The sequence below is a fragment of the Lasioglossum baleicum genome, chromosome 3 (genome assembly GCF_051020765.1).
Source record: "Lasioglossum baleicum chromosome 3, iyLasBale1, whole genome shotgun sequence".
In the NCBI taxonomy this organism is placed as follows: domain Eukaryota; kingdom Metazoa; phylum Arthropoda; class Insecta; order Hymenoptera; family Halictidae; genus Lasioglossum; species Lasioglossum baleicum.
The window spans coordinates 4,509,752-4,524,649 of record NC_134931.1 but is presented as its reverse complement, the minus strand read 5'-3'; the positions used below and the strand labels follow the sequence as shown (position 1 = coordinate 4,524,649).

General features: G+C 37.8%; 2 protein-coding genes across 3 annotated transcripts in view; both read right to left on the bottom strand.

The window, feature by feature from the left end:
• Positions 1–409: 409 nt before the first annotated feature.
• Positions 410–4,291, bottom strand: LOC143221743 (uncharacterized). Its single transcript, XM_076447218.1, has 4 exons — positions 3,844–4,291; positions 3,119–3,259; positions 2,313–2,724; positions 410–1,885 (listed from the first exon to the last, which is right to left on the bottom strand). The coding sequence occupies exons 1-4, from the start codon at positions 3,984–3,986 to the stop codon at positions 1,373–1,375; spliced, it is 1,209 nt and encodes a 402-aa protein (XP_076303333.1). The 5' UTR covers positions 3,987–4,291; the 3' UTR covers positions 410–1,372.
• A 185-nt stretch (positions 4,292–4,476) lies between these two features.
• The window catches only part of LOC143221741 (uncharacterized), a 38,802-nt gene continuing 28,380 nt past the window's right edge, over positions 4,477–14,898 (bottom strand). For both annotated transcript variants that reach the window (XM_076447213.1, XM_076447215.1), the window contains 8 exons: positions 14,311–14,455; positions 12,385–12,627; positions 11,931–12,300; positions 11,518–11,698; positions 11,167–11,330; positions 8,713–8,916; positions 8,200–8,367; positions 4,477–7,641 (listed from right to left, as the gene is read on the bottom strand). In XM_076447213.1, the coding sequence (XP_076303328.1) occupies positions 7,061–7,641; positions 8,200–8,367; positions 8,713–8,916; positions 11,167–11,330; positions 11,518–11,698; positions 11,931–12,300; positions 12,385–12,627; positions 14,311–14,455 (2,056 nt within the window). In that variant the 3' untranslated portion in view covers positions 4,477–7,060. The remainder of the gene's footprint in view (positions 7,642–8,199; positions 8,368–8,712; positions 8,917–11,166; positions 11,331–11,517; positions 11,699–11,930; positions 12,301–12,384; positions 12,628–14,310; positions 14,456–14,898) is intronic.

Sequence of the window (14,898 nt, the reverse complement as noted above, 5' to 3'; positions counted from 1 at the left end):
GAGAAAAATGGGCAAGTGCAGTTTAAAGCAGTGGACATGTTAAAAATATTTAAGAATATCAATATGTTAGTTCCAGCTTAATAGGACAATTAAAAGAAGAATACAATTTTTATTTGGCTCCTGTGTCCTGCAATCGATGCAAACATTGTTTATTTTGCATAAAGATCCGCAGTCTATTCATCATAATGTAAATAAAGCACGTATGTAGAAAATCAGAACGAAAATCGCTTAGGAATAATAATTTCAGTAACATATGATTCGGAAATGAAGTTTATTCAACTGTCGGACACACATTACATGTGTATGTTCTACAATGATTTAAACAATGATTGTCCGAATGTATATTCGAATTCACTCTGAAGGGGACACATTATCTTACATCTTACAATTAGACTAACAAGTTAGTACATCGTTTGACATAAATAATCTATTGTCGAGAGAATATGTACAAAAACAATAAATATGTTACAGTTAATATTTACATATGCAAAATACATTTAAATGATGCGCTGTGTGTATCAATAAATAATTGTTTATTTCGTATCCCAAAAAGAGAAAGCCCTTTTACTACACATGCTAGCAGAATGGCACGTTCATCATTCTTCATAGTGAATTATTAATCGATACACAATAATGCTTACGTTACACTCATACTATAATATCGAAATAGTAACTAATTGCATATTTATTACCAGACCCATCTCGCTGTACCGAACAATATTTACAAGCAATGTATTAAAATAGTTCAAATTCATCCTTTTGCAAATCAATTTCAACCTTTCACGAATAAAGCATTTTTAAGTAAGTGTTATCTAAAAAAGATCAAATCAAATGTAAATTAATTGTCAAGAAATCCAAAATTTTATCTATTGCAAAGATGTACGTCAAATACGTATTTAGAAGTAATTACGAGACTGCGAATCTTTATGCAATATAAAAATGATCTGCATTGATTGCAAGAAATAGAAACCAAATTGAATGTTAATTATTTCTTCCCTCAATGATTTTAATAGAGGAGAAATCATACATTGACATCTTCAATTTTAAAAATTTTTCAACAATTTCGAATTTCATCTACTAAATTTTACTATAAATGCATAAAGATCCGCAGTCTACTAATTACCAATTCATGTATTACAAAAAGGTGAAATTGATTTGCAAGAGGGTGAAATTGATTTGCAAAACCCATATGTAGATATAAAAATATGTTGAGTTCGAAAAAGTACAATTGTACTGAAACTAGCCGGGTTTTTGCAAGGTGTTCAATCAAAGAGAGTTAGCAGAGGCCAACATGGTGGAGAACGCGTTAACACCGCGCTGCGTCGTATAAAGAAGCGTTCAGTACTTCGAGTTCTTCGAGTTCTCGGAGGTTCTAAGAAGCCCTCCCATACTTCTCCGCAAAACTCTCGACCCCCTCCAGTATCCGTGCTGCGAGATCCCACCAGCTGAAGTTCGCGTACGCTCTCGAGTGCTCGACGGCTTCCGCAAGATGAGCCGGGAACGTAATCTTGTGCCTGGCTATGCTCTTCAGCACCAGAGCAGCGATGTAAATGATGAAGTAGATGCTGAAGTACAGCGGAACATACCAGAGCTTCTTCCCTATGAAATAGTACGAGTAGGGCCTCTTGTCCAGCCTCTGATCGTTCATTTCCGGCTTCTCGGTGTGCTCGTGGTACTCGGGTATGTGATCATAGATCAACTCGTGATGGAAATCGTGATCGTGATCGTGACCGTACGTGTGGCCATCGAACGGTGGATGATCTAGGGGAGCAGAATACTCGATCGGTTTCGGCGGGGGATCGCTGGGATAGGAATTGGATGGAAAATCGGAGTAATCTGAGTCATGCGAATCGAACGAGGCGTCTGGCTTGTAGGAATCTGGAGGCTGAAATAAGTTCAAAATCTCGATCCTTTAAAACTATTAAATCCTCTCTCCTTTGACATTTATGTACAAATTCTTCATACATAATAGTAATATTAATTATTAGACTACGGATTCGATGCATTTGTGACAAAAATGTGCTCATACAATTTAAAGCATTGGATACGTTAAAAATATTTGAGGACATTGATGTATTAGTTTCAGCTTCATACGATAAATTAACAGAAGAATACAATTTTTACTTGTCTTCTGTGTCGTGCAATCAATGCGAACATTTTTTATTTCGCATAAAGATCCGTAGTCTAGTAATTATTATATGGGAAACCATTCAATTTTTGTTCGGCTAAAGAAGCTACTTCGGTTTAGAACGGTGGTTCGACGGACGCGTCGAGTGAAAATACGTTCTCGCTAATGGACAGAGAATCTTTACCTTGTCGCTGATCTCGAAGTCCGAGTAGTCGTCCATGGACAGCGGCTTCGAGATGGGCTTGTCCGCGAGATAATCCGGCGGTTTCGGCATCGGTTTATCGCTGAGATACTCGGACGGCTTCGAGATTGGTTTGTCGTTTAGAAAATCGGGAGGTTTGTAGTCGTAACCGTCTACGAACGGCTGCTTCAAGTAGTCGAACCCGCTCGAGGACGGCGGTCCGCTGGGTGGTCCGCTCGGAGGACTATTCGGAGGACCAATTGGCCGTGTCGCTTGAACAGGTCTCGGACTGTCCTTCGGGTCCTTCGCAGGATCCTTGTTCTTGAAAGCGTAAATCGGTGACGGATGGTATCTGTCTTGGAGTTGCTTCCTACCGTTCAGCTTCGCCAACATATCGTAATCCAGCGTCGAGTACCTGCAATCAATTATCATTACACTAAGGATCTTTATGCACTCGTGGCTTACGAAAATGTTCAAAAAATACCGCAATATAAAAGTTAGTAAGATTTTCATTTGTTTCAGATCTACAAAGACTGTCCACATTAAAAATAGGATTTTATTTCACGCCACTTTCTCAAAGTTCGTCTATAAAAATTTAAAATTGCATAAATATCCGCAGTCTAATTAGATTTACAGGTATTTATTACAGAAATTAGTCTTTGTAAATCTGAAATAAATAAAAATCGTACTAAATTTCGTGAGATTTTATTTTCTAGCATTTTTTGAAAATTTTTATTTTATTTAATTATAGTACAGTACTACGCAATTTTAACATTAGTATCGCGTTCTAAGAAATCGTTGGATTTTACCTCGAACCGGTCGCATAATCGACAGCCTCGCCATTTTGCAGTTTCGGGCCTTTCGGCGCGACGTACACAGGAGAAGCCGTGATTGCTATGTTTTTCACGCTTCTGCCCTCGTTTTCCGTTCCATTGCTGCTCGTTATCATTCTTCAAAATCAAAAATAGTCAGTTTACTCTCCAAGGTACACTCCCGTCCATAAATCAACGGACTTACTTATCTTCAACAAAATGGTAATTAAAGAATACAAGGTTTCAGCTTGTTTTATTTTGTTTAGATGTGGCTATTATACGATCATATATGAATGCAAAATTAAATATATACATACATTTGAATAAATTTTGGAAACAAGAGATTGAGAAATTGTGGGAGGATTACTCAACAAAATGGTAATTAAAGAATACATAAGCTTCCAGCTTGATTTTATTGTTTATTTTGATTAGATTGATCTTTTTTTATCTAGCCCGTTTTACTATTAAAATCTTTGTGTTATCGAGAAATGAGAAGACGTATCCTGCACTCTTGCAATCCTGGAAACGAGACTATCCACTTAATAATAAAAAATCGTCTGCATCAAAATTTGAATAAGAACATTGAAAACATTATGCTAAATATTAATATCATCGAGCATCGCGAGTGCAGATCACGTGCATCGTACAGAAAGTGAGTGTTTGAATCAATGTCATCGTGTTGCAATCAATGCAGAGAATTTTAATCTTATTAACAATCAAACCTTGTGATCCACGACGTCTGGCCAGTTCCCAGGTCGGTATCTTGCTGGCCGTTCCTCGACACTTTCGCGTACGACATCACTTCCGGCAATACCGAAGTGGCTGACAGATTCGCTAAAAGAAACGAGATCAATATGCGTATCATCTTCTCCGGCAGGCAAAGATGAATGATCGAGGAACTTCGGTTTGCGTGGTCTATATAGACTCGTAACTGTATCTCACTAGTTAGAGCCTGGAAATTTACTGTCCGGCTCTAATTTCGTTGGTCGCGATCCTTAGCGCTATTAATTGCCACCGCTTCGTTCGCGTAAACGCTCGGGCAACTGTTTCAGATGAAAATGTCTCCGTTCTCCGTCACGAATCCCAATTAATTTGCTTAATCTCGGACAATTCTGCCACATCGAGTTCACACTCGAGCAGACAAAAGTTTTGCCGCGGAAACGCGGAGGCGTTAATTGCTCGAAACGACCGTTGACAAACTTGTTCTAATCCGTTTCGCAAACTATGTATGTATAACACACCGTTACGAGGAAGGAAACATAGTCAACGCGGCCTTGACCGGTTAATCATCGATCCGAATGGACAAGGGAAGTCTCGTTGAATATCAGACAACAAGGAAAAATCGGTCTTTCAATGATTTCCACCTCTCCGTTTATTCGTTTATCTAATTTCATTTGAGGATAGTCCGCGAATAAAGAACAAACTCTCGTTATAATCTTCACGGCTGTACAATTAGGGAAGTTGCAATTATGCACTATTTCCTGCATAGTTATATCACATTGTTCCTCCGCGGAACCGCCATTGCGTTTTCATTATTTAACAGCGTGTGTCCTATTAGCGGTTAATTCGTATAGGCTTAATATCCGTTTTCTGGGACGTTAGTCTTTTATCGTAGATAATTGAGTCCTTCGCGGTGTTTCAAGGCCGGTCGCACAGTTCCACTTTTACGTTGCCGGTGTAAGCGTCGTTGTCGACAATTGCAAATTATACACTCCCGTCCATAAGTCACCGGATACTTATTCGAATTTCGACGCAGACGATTTTTTGTTATTAAAGGACCTATATTATCTGAGAACTAAATAGCTAACTATATTAATCCCTTAGTATTTTAGTATCGTGAATATTTCCAGATATACGAAGAGAGATTTCCAACCGAAGCGATCGGTGATTTAAAGTGTCTGGAAATGTACTGAATAAGTAACAAGTAAACAATTTTAAATTTTATTTTAGAACAATAAAATTTAAGCGATTAATTAGAAAATGATTACAAACACTATATATTTGTTACGATCATTTGTCAGCGGATAGGCATAATTTTTTCATGAATTTTAGTGGAAATTTCATCCCGATATCTCTTGTGGTTCAAGAGTTATAGTAAAATGCCACGAAATTTCTCGATCCAGTCCACTGTGCGCCGGTGACTTGAATGCGCGGCGAAGGAACATCGCGCGAGTAACTTTAACGCGTGGAAACTTTAAAGGTCGTACACCTCCGTCCATAAGTCACTGAATACTTATGCCAATTTGGATGCAGACGATTTTTTGTTATTCAATGACCTATATTATGAAATAAAAATGGTACTTATTAATTTTCTCGAATGTAGAAACATGTAAATCGAATCTGATCAAAACATCCTATATTTTCTAAATTTTCATTACTATCCTTATATTTTCTAATTTTTAAGATTTAAGTGGGGTAATTGTTTCCCAATTTCGCTTCCAGTGCTGTCCATGATCATCCCACAATTTCTCAATCTCTTTTTTCCAACATTTATTCAAATAGCATATTATATTATTTAATTTCCATTCAAATGTTATCGTATAATAGCTACATCTAACCAAAATGAAACAATACAGTCAAGCTGGAAGCTTGTATTCTTTAATCAGCATTTTGTCGAAGATAAGTAAGTGTCCGGTGATTTATGGACGGGACTGTATCTCCGGGCTCAGTTTCGATTTTGTTGTTTTCTGCGATGAACAAAATTTACATCGCTTATCTTACAGCTAAACTATGGATTTTACGCGCTAGTTAACGTTTCAATGAATTTTAACGAGCCTTTCTCGAGAATTAGTCTCGAAATCCGGCTTTCGCGAAAATGTTCGATAAAAATCTGTACGCGTAGAGACGTCCACAGTTGACATATACAATATTATTTATATTCGTACTTTCACTATAATTTATATTAGTCTATCTCGCTGAGAAAATATATGACTTCCATAACAGTAACAAATGTATATATTTATCGAGCGATTCAACATGTACTTATATTAACATTCGCGCTTATTAAAATGATTTCTATCTCTAGTTGATTGGTGACGATTCTGCAGCATCTACGCTACACGTTATTCTAAAACGAGAAGAAAAAAATACAGTGTACAAAATAGAGATTCAGTAATACTCAACACTAGAAAAGACATGTGTGATAAAAGTGATTCGACACTCGATACTGCGAAGTACATGCACGATGTTTAATTATGGTATTCTGCGAATGATTTCCCGGGGGCGATTGAACGTTCGGCACTCGGATAAATAAGATTATCGAAGATCTTGTACGGTCGATTGTGCTCGAAAGTATTCGATCGATGTCGAATCTCGTTCGATGTTGACAAACATTACATTTCCATGTAATTATGACTGAAGTTCAATATTCGACGGTGAATTAGAACAATCGCTTATTTCGTTAGACACCACGGAACTTCTGATAAAATCTACATATGTAGTAAAGAGTGTGAATTGACAGAAAAATATGTTCGTCAACGTAGTATCACAATTTATCAACGCTCGAATACTTACGAGCGACATAGTATCTTCGCGACGACGCTACGATTCATTTCCCACGAGTATACAATTTGTACAAGATCGTAGATCAGTAAGAGTACCGTAACCGAGAGACGCATTTCATTTAGATTGCTGCAACCTTCGTCTTATTTATACTATATCGCAAAACACATCGCTTCATTTACCATTCGTCGTTGATCCGGCTTTCGCGAGCAGGAAGGTCTGAAATTTTCATCTTTTTAATACTTCATGCTGTAAAAATACTGATTCTCCCGCGAGGATTCCCTCGGAATTGATAAAATGAAAAACATAAATTGAAAGCGAGCAATTTTTGTATCTCGCCACGCCGCACAGTTCGCGGTGATCGGATGATCGATCGATCGATCGATCGGCGAAACAACGAAGAAAAGGAAGAGTATCGAGATCTGTGGAGGAACTTGTTCACTTCTTGTCGTCCGGTTGGCTCTCGATGGTGACATTACATCGATCCTGTTCGTCGTCGTAGCCCGGATTCGTCGTGCCGTTTTGCCGCGAACATTCTTTCGTTTTCATTCGTTCTTCGGTTTTCTTCGTCTTCTTCAGCTTCTTCCGGCTGTTATCCTCAGCTTTCTCGATTTGATCGAGGTTCTTCGCGTTGTTGATCGTCTCCATATTGTTCGCAGATCTATTGTCCTCGTCCCGGAGCTCGTTTCCGTTCTCCGATCCCTTCGAGAACGCCTGGTTATCGATACCGGACAAATTGTTCGACTCGTTCTCTTTCGACTCGTCGCTAGGCTTCTTCTCCTCCATCGCCATCTCGATAATCGCCGGCTCAACACCGCCGTTCTGATTCTCCATTTTCTTCGGTTTCTTCTTCACGATATCGTTGCCCTCCGTCTGCGGACGCTTCTTCAAGTACGCCACGTTGAAGATGTAATACATCACACCCGTGATCAATGTCAACGCAGCGAAGATTCGATACGTTGGACGTGTCCCGAACGCTTTCATTAGGTAGCCGCCGATCAGACTTCCGGAACCCTTGCCTAGAACAATTGTTCAAGATGTTGTAGCAGTCTCGTCAATCTATCGTGCTCACTTTTTAGATGACGTATCACGTTAACCTTACTAATAATGTACAGTGCTGTGAATAATTATAAACTCACACTATTCACAGCACTGTAAAGACGAATAGACAGCGGATTTTATGGATATATTTATATTAAAACATTAGAAAAATTTCAAAATACTGTTATAGCAGATGATTGCATAAGTTCGTGCCCACACACAATTTTCATAGATGTCGCAAACTGTACTGCACGACAGTACTTTTCTAATTGTAGAAAAGAATGGTGACTATACAATTGATTAATAAAGCTGTATTCTTTCAAATTTAACCATTGAATTTTATTTTCAAGTCGGGCACGAACTTGTGCAATCGTCTGATACTACTTTCAACCTATTAAATATATTAACGAAGAAAGTAAATGTTTACCTTACCTTAGTTTGTTGCAATTCAGGTGTAAAATTTTTATTTTGCATAAAGATCCGCTGTCTAACGATGAATAACGTTAATGTAAAATATTTGTGAAATAGTTACTAACCTACTCCATAGTAAACACCACCCAACAGTCCTTGTATCGAGGTGTCAGTGGTAGTAGTAGACAATTTAGCGGCGTAAGTAACAGCAGCGGTGAAACTGAGTGACAAAGTCACTGATTCGAGCGCCTCGAAAATGAGCGTGTGCCACGGATTGTAAATGATTGAGTAACCTGTGTAAAAGAACGTCAAGTTAAAAATACGATTGAAAATACATAACTATGTACATATGTATATTTTACATACAGTACAATGTAAATAGGAAGATATTGAGAGGTGCTCAAACTAATTGGGAGGGATTTTACGAGAGGGATCAAAAAGGCAACAGAACTACAGTAGTTAAATTAATTAGGAAAGCGATTTCTTCGTGCAGCGTAAAAAAGCGGTTCGGAGGACAGATTAATGTGACCGCGATGGCGACCAGAAAAATAGCAGGCCGTGGCTGTGCTATAATATCGAGGCCGGTGCAATTATCACGGAGTTACTGTAGACGTGCAGGAATTAAAATGGATGCTCACCGCAAAGTCTTATGGCGTAAAAAACGAAGCCTATGAACAGTACATTGGCATGGCCGATCTTTGATATGATTGGGCCAGATAGAACCAGTAATGGTATGCCGGCTATACCGCCTACGGTTATGGTGATACCCATGAGTGATCTTGATCCCCCTAAGTCCTGGATCAGCCAAAAGAGGAACGACTCGATGTAGCCCCAAGCTGTTCCTAAAAAGAAGAAAAATAGTCTCACTCGTTTTAAACGAGTTTTTTTTAATAACCTACCATTAGAATTTATGTGTTTGCGATACCGGTTCGGAAAACATATCAAATATGTATGCAATAAACGATCGCGAGTGAGATCGTTCTTACTTTTGTCAACAATTCGTCTTCGTCGAGACCCGAGAATTTCTTGTTCGCTTCGAATCCATTTTGAAACGTGGACGAAAACAATTAGAAGGACTATTATACATATGTATAATTCTTACAACCCTTTGCACTCGGAGCTATTTTAACTCGAGAATTAAACATTTCTCCCTAGCTAGAATAGTATATGACTTTTTTGATATTATACCTCGTACAATACTTAAATGTTTAGTAATTGATTAGATACCAACTTGTTTAATAATTTTTAGAGGGTTGCTGAGGGTTAATTACAAGCCTGTTGATCTTTATGCTAATTCTGATTTCACAAGAAGCAGGTCGAGCGAAAAAGTTTGTTTTTCTTTGCGACAAAGATACCGTAATTAGTGAAATATGTGTGCAAACTTTCCAATGTGAGAGGTTCAATAATTTTCTCCGAAGAGAATTCCTAAAAATTGCGAGCAAGCGGGTGTGCAATATGTATATGCAGATGTTCTTAAATGTTTAATCGCGTCGACTAATTGTAAGTAAGAGAAGAATAAAATTACGTTTGCTTTGGAAGCGCGCTCGCGCGAAAGATAAGGGTTGTCGTGGTGTGAATGGAAAAAGGGGCTGGTTGAATCGACGCCGAAAGGCGAGAGTTGCTTAATGGCACACGTGAACGTTGTGGCATCGATGTGGAATGTCAATGTCACTGTAATTTCGTTATTCGGCCATCACGCCAAAGATTAGCGGAAGCAGGCAATAACGAACATTGCGTAACTTATTTCAACGTTCATTTTCGCAATCTCATCGCGTCGTCGTATCGCGGAGAATTTAGGAAATCTATGGCGACTCGCGACCGAGACGTTTTAACTCGTTTACTGCCGCCGCCTAATTTCTGTTAGGTACTGTTTGTAATTTTCCCAATGTCTCGAATTTTTTACAATTCTTAAGAGACATCACTAACATTGTATAATAAGTTACAAAACGATATGCTAAAGTGTTGTCCTTAATGGTAATATTTAGACTGCGGATTTTATGCATTTATAACGAAAATGGACACGTACAATTTAAAGCAGTAGACGAATTAAGAAGATTTAAGGGCATCAGTGTATTAATTTCTGCTCGATAGGATAATTAAAAGAAGAATACAATTTTTATTTGGCTCCTGTGTCCTGCAGTGATTGCGAACATTTTTTATTTTGCATAAAGATCCGCAGTCTAGTAATATTGTTCAGTAGGTCCTTATGAGCGCATAAAATCGGCGGTCTAAAAGTATGCATAAATTACAATTTTATTTCAAAATGATTTCTACGTGCATATGTGTCCATAATTATGAAAGTGGTCCAAGTCAAAATTAAAAAAGAAATGAGTCAATCAGTTATTTCACATCAGATTATTTTAAACTAAATAAATGCAATGTGATTTTCACGATGTTGTGAAAAATGAACCGTCGGATCGTGCTTGTTATTTCAACATTATCCTTGGCTGCTCTTTACTTTACCGGACTCAAAATTTGTGCCTTTCTCCGATAAATTATGATGTATTTGGTATGTAATCCAGTAGATTTGTACCCGGGGCGGCTGCAGATCGAAGTTTCGATCCTGCAGGATCAGTGGTTCAAGAGTTATGCTTGCTTAAAGTAGTGCGTTTTTCAGTGTTTTTGACAGGTAAGGGCGCCGCCATATTGGTTTGTAGCGCCGTTTACCGAGCAGAGCCGCTAGGTGGTAGTTGGTTGGTGATTAGGTCCGGGGGCGGCAAGGTAAGCAGCTCGTGGTCGTCACTACAAATCAATATGGCGGCGCCTTTACCTGTCAAAAACACTGCAGATTGCTCAACTTTAAGCAAGCATAACTCCCGAACCATTGATCCTACAGGATCGAAACTTCGGTCTGCAGCAGCCCCGGATACAAATCTATTGGATTGCATACCAAATACATAATAATTTATAGGAGAAAGGCACAAATTTTGAGTCCGGTAAAGTAAAGTTTCCCCCATTCCTTTTCCTTGAAATATCTCGAAACAAGAAATATATCACTTAGACCACTTTCATAATTATGGGCACATGAAGGTTCGAGTGAGTATCGTTCAGCATTGTAACAATTGATTATGCGAGATCAAGAACCGTCTTACCGAGAATGAAGCATGCGATGAAGAGGGCGGCAGCCTCTATGTTCCTCAGCACAGTGAAAACGTCGCGAATCACGTTTGTCGCCGGTGATTTGAATTCTAAATTAATGGCGAGCATCAGTACTCCCGACATCAGCTTCAGCGCCGCGTACAGGTAGAACGCAGGCCTAAGAAATTCGGTTAACAAATAACAACGATAATAAACTGACAATTTCTACACAATCGAACATTGTAGACTGCGGATCTTTATGCATTAACAAATAGACTTTCAATTTAGTTTCTATTTCTCACAATCGATGCAAGCAATTTTTTATTTTGCTAAAAAGATCCGCAGTCTAATTATTAGGATAGTACCTGAAATCCGTGTAACTCTTGTCACGACTCGCGTAATCGATCAAGAGTCCAGAAAGCGGGGAGGAGATCATGCCTCCGATACTGCCGTAGATCCTCTGAAGCCCATAATCGGCTTTCTGCTCTCGTAATATGGCGATCACTGCACCCTCGAACATGGCGAACGTGGTACCGCCGATCACACCTGGAAAATAAAATAATTATACTTGTTAATTTTATTACATAACTATTAAAATAAAAATGGTGAGAAATCTTAAGTGACTCCAACAGATTTCAACAGAATTAAAGAAATTTTACTGAATTTGTCAAAATATTGATTTTTATTAAAGTATTATAGTATATATTATAGTATATATTATTATATTAATATTAAATATTAAATCAAAGTTTCTTGAAAGTTCTTCGAAAGAACTTACTAATGAAGACCCTGATGACAAAGTAGAGCCAGAAAGTCAATCTAATATTGAACTCGAGTTCCATGTCCTTGTTGGAGCAAACTTCCTTGCGCGGCGCGGTTACTATACACCGTTTATGACAATCGTCGCTGTTTAGGAGCTTGTACGGCGCTGCGCTCTGAGTGTAATTGATCAGGGGCAGATCCAAAACGATTTTCTCGGTTTCGAGATCAGGATTGCCGCAAGTGATCTTTTCGAATTGATCTCCGGTCCACGACATCTCCTCCGATAAATATCTTTGACGCATCAGCTGACGATCCTCTTCCGTCACTTCCACATTCTTCAGCTTCGATTTGAACGAATGGTAGTTTATCGTTTTGCTCGCGTTATCCTGTGTGCAGATTTTACATAGCCGCGTGAACAAACAATAAGTTATTTTATAAGATGATTATTTTTCAGGAAATCGACAACTCACCTTGAGCGTCAATATGGGATTGAAACTGCAAAGAGTTCGATTCTCGTAGATTCTGTTCGACATGGCAGTGTTGAAGGTCGATGTCTCGAAGTCCTCGATGAATCCCGACACCGTGCACGCGAATTCGTATAATTGATTCGTCGGGAAGAAATACTCGTTCTTCGAGATCTGACGGATCGACGTCTTGAAGTGCTCGTTATTTGATAGCCTCCGATACTCCCGGATGTCTTCGTCTTTCGGTTTCTACAAATCAATCATTCAATTGAATCGAACGTCATGTATCGGATCATACTATAGCAATACACTCCTCCGCATAGTTCTACTAAATTGACAATTCTACTACATGATAGTAATACACTCCTCTGTATACAGTTAGGAGCAAAACTGATCACACACTCTTGAAATCAGAACAACTTTTTTATGAATGGACCAAATGGTTTCAATTTCTCTGTAAGGTTAGAAGAATTAGTTTAGTAAATGACGTCTATAAAATATGTTGAAAAAATGCATTTGGTCGGAATTGTGAAAAAGAATAGTAAAAATTGGTTTTTACGACTTTTTTAGCTGGGCCAATAACGAAAATTTAAAACATTTGTTTGGTCAACTTGTTTAAATTACAGGGTGACAAGAAATAACGGAATTTCTTTTTATAATTCATAATACATTTCTCATTATAATTCTGTCAAATCGACGAATATTGAAACACCAAACAATAACAACGATAACATAGACCATTAGTATTCACATATTTAAGAGGTTTCGAAATGGCCACCCTTTGAGCCGATGCAGCGGCTCAAACGTGTTTTGAAATTTTCGGCAATGGGCCGCAGCTCTTCTGGCGTCATTCGGTCCCACACCCGGCGCAGAGATTTTTTCAATGACTCCAAATTTTTATGGGACCGAGCACAATCCCTGGCCCTGGCCTGGTGTAACCCTTTGCATCGGCTCAAAGGGTGGCCATTTCGAAACCTCTTAAATATATGAATACTAACGGTCTATGTTATCGTTGTTATTATTTGGTTTTTCAAAATTTGTCGATTTGACAGAATTATAATAAGAAATGTTTAACTCCGTTATTTCTTGTCACCCTGTATATACGCTCCGAAAATTTCATTGAAATTGGTTAATTGGTTAATTGGTTTACGAGTTATAAACGATCGAAAGTGATAAAAATGGCAATTTTCAAGATTTTCAGCCTTTTTACCACTTTTGATCGTTTATAACTCGTAAAACAAATTAACCAATTTCAATAAAATTTTCAGAGCGTATATAATTTATACGAGTTGACCAAACACATCTTTTGAATTTTCGTTATTGGCCCAGCTAAAAAAGTTATAAAAATAAATTTTTACTATTGTTTTTCACAATTCCGACCAAATGCATTTTTTCAAGATATTTTTTAGACGTATTTTTTAGATTTTCTAAACTAATTATTCTAGCCTTACACCCTTACAGGGAAATTGAAGTCGCGCGCGTTTGGTCCATTCATGAAAAACTTATTCTGATTCCAAGATCGGTCTTGTTCCTAACTGTACATTTGTACATAGTTCTACAAAACTGTAAATTTAATAGAAAATGATTTCTTTCGTTCGTAGAATCTCGCTGAGAATGAAGTATATGTAGATATACTAAATTGTCTGTAACGAACACTAATTAATAGACAGCAGATCTTTATGCGCAATAAAAATTTTCTACTTGATTTTCAATCAACTGGAGTGAAATAAAAATTCATTGTCTTTCTTAGTATATTCAATAGGGTCGGAAATAATATAACAGTATTTTTAAATTCTTGTGATTGTCACTGTTCCTAATTACACCTACTCATTTTTCTCGTACACGCATGAAATCCGCTGTCTACTGATTAAACAGTAGTAAAAGTAACATTAAAAATATATATAAACTTTCTTATTGTTTAGTTGTACGTACCACTGGCATGTCATCCTGAGCAATGGTATACTTAATCGTGGAGTTGCTACCCGTTTCCAAATTGTGTCGCATGATCGTGTACATCCTCGATGACAAAATGGACTCCACGTCGGTGTCATTGTAAACGTCCACTCGGCACATATAGCTTTAACAAGAAAATTTCGAAAACTCAGCGATGCTGTTTCGGAAAGAGGAAAATTCAAACCTGTATCTTCAAATCATCTTTACTACGTTTAAATGCATTTCACTTTCTATTCTGATAATCATTCGAAAATTACAGTAATACCTACAGTGGGTGTACGAAGTATTCGTATACCTTATAAAAACGAATAACTTCTTCGAAATTAAAGGATTAGTTTACTAGCTAATATGTAAATATTTTTTAAAATTGTTATTGGTCACAATTGCGAAGGAAAAAGTAAAGGTGACGATTTTTAAGTTTTTTATCTGTGCCTGTAATGAAAAAATTTCAAACATGTATTTTGTAAATCTAAGTAAGTTATACACATGTACAAAGTTTCATCGAAATCGATCAAGGTTGTTATGAAGTATAATTGATTGAAAATGGCAAAAATCGTAAGAATCAAT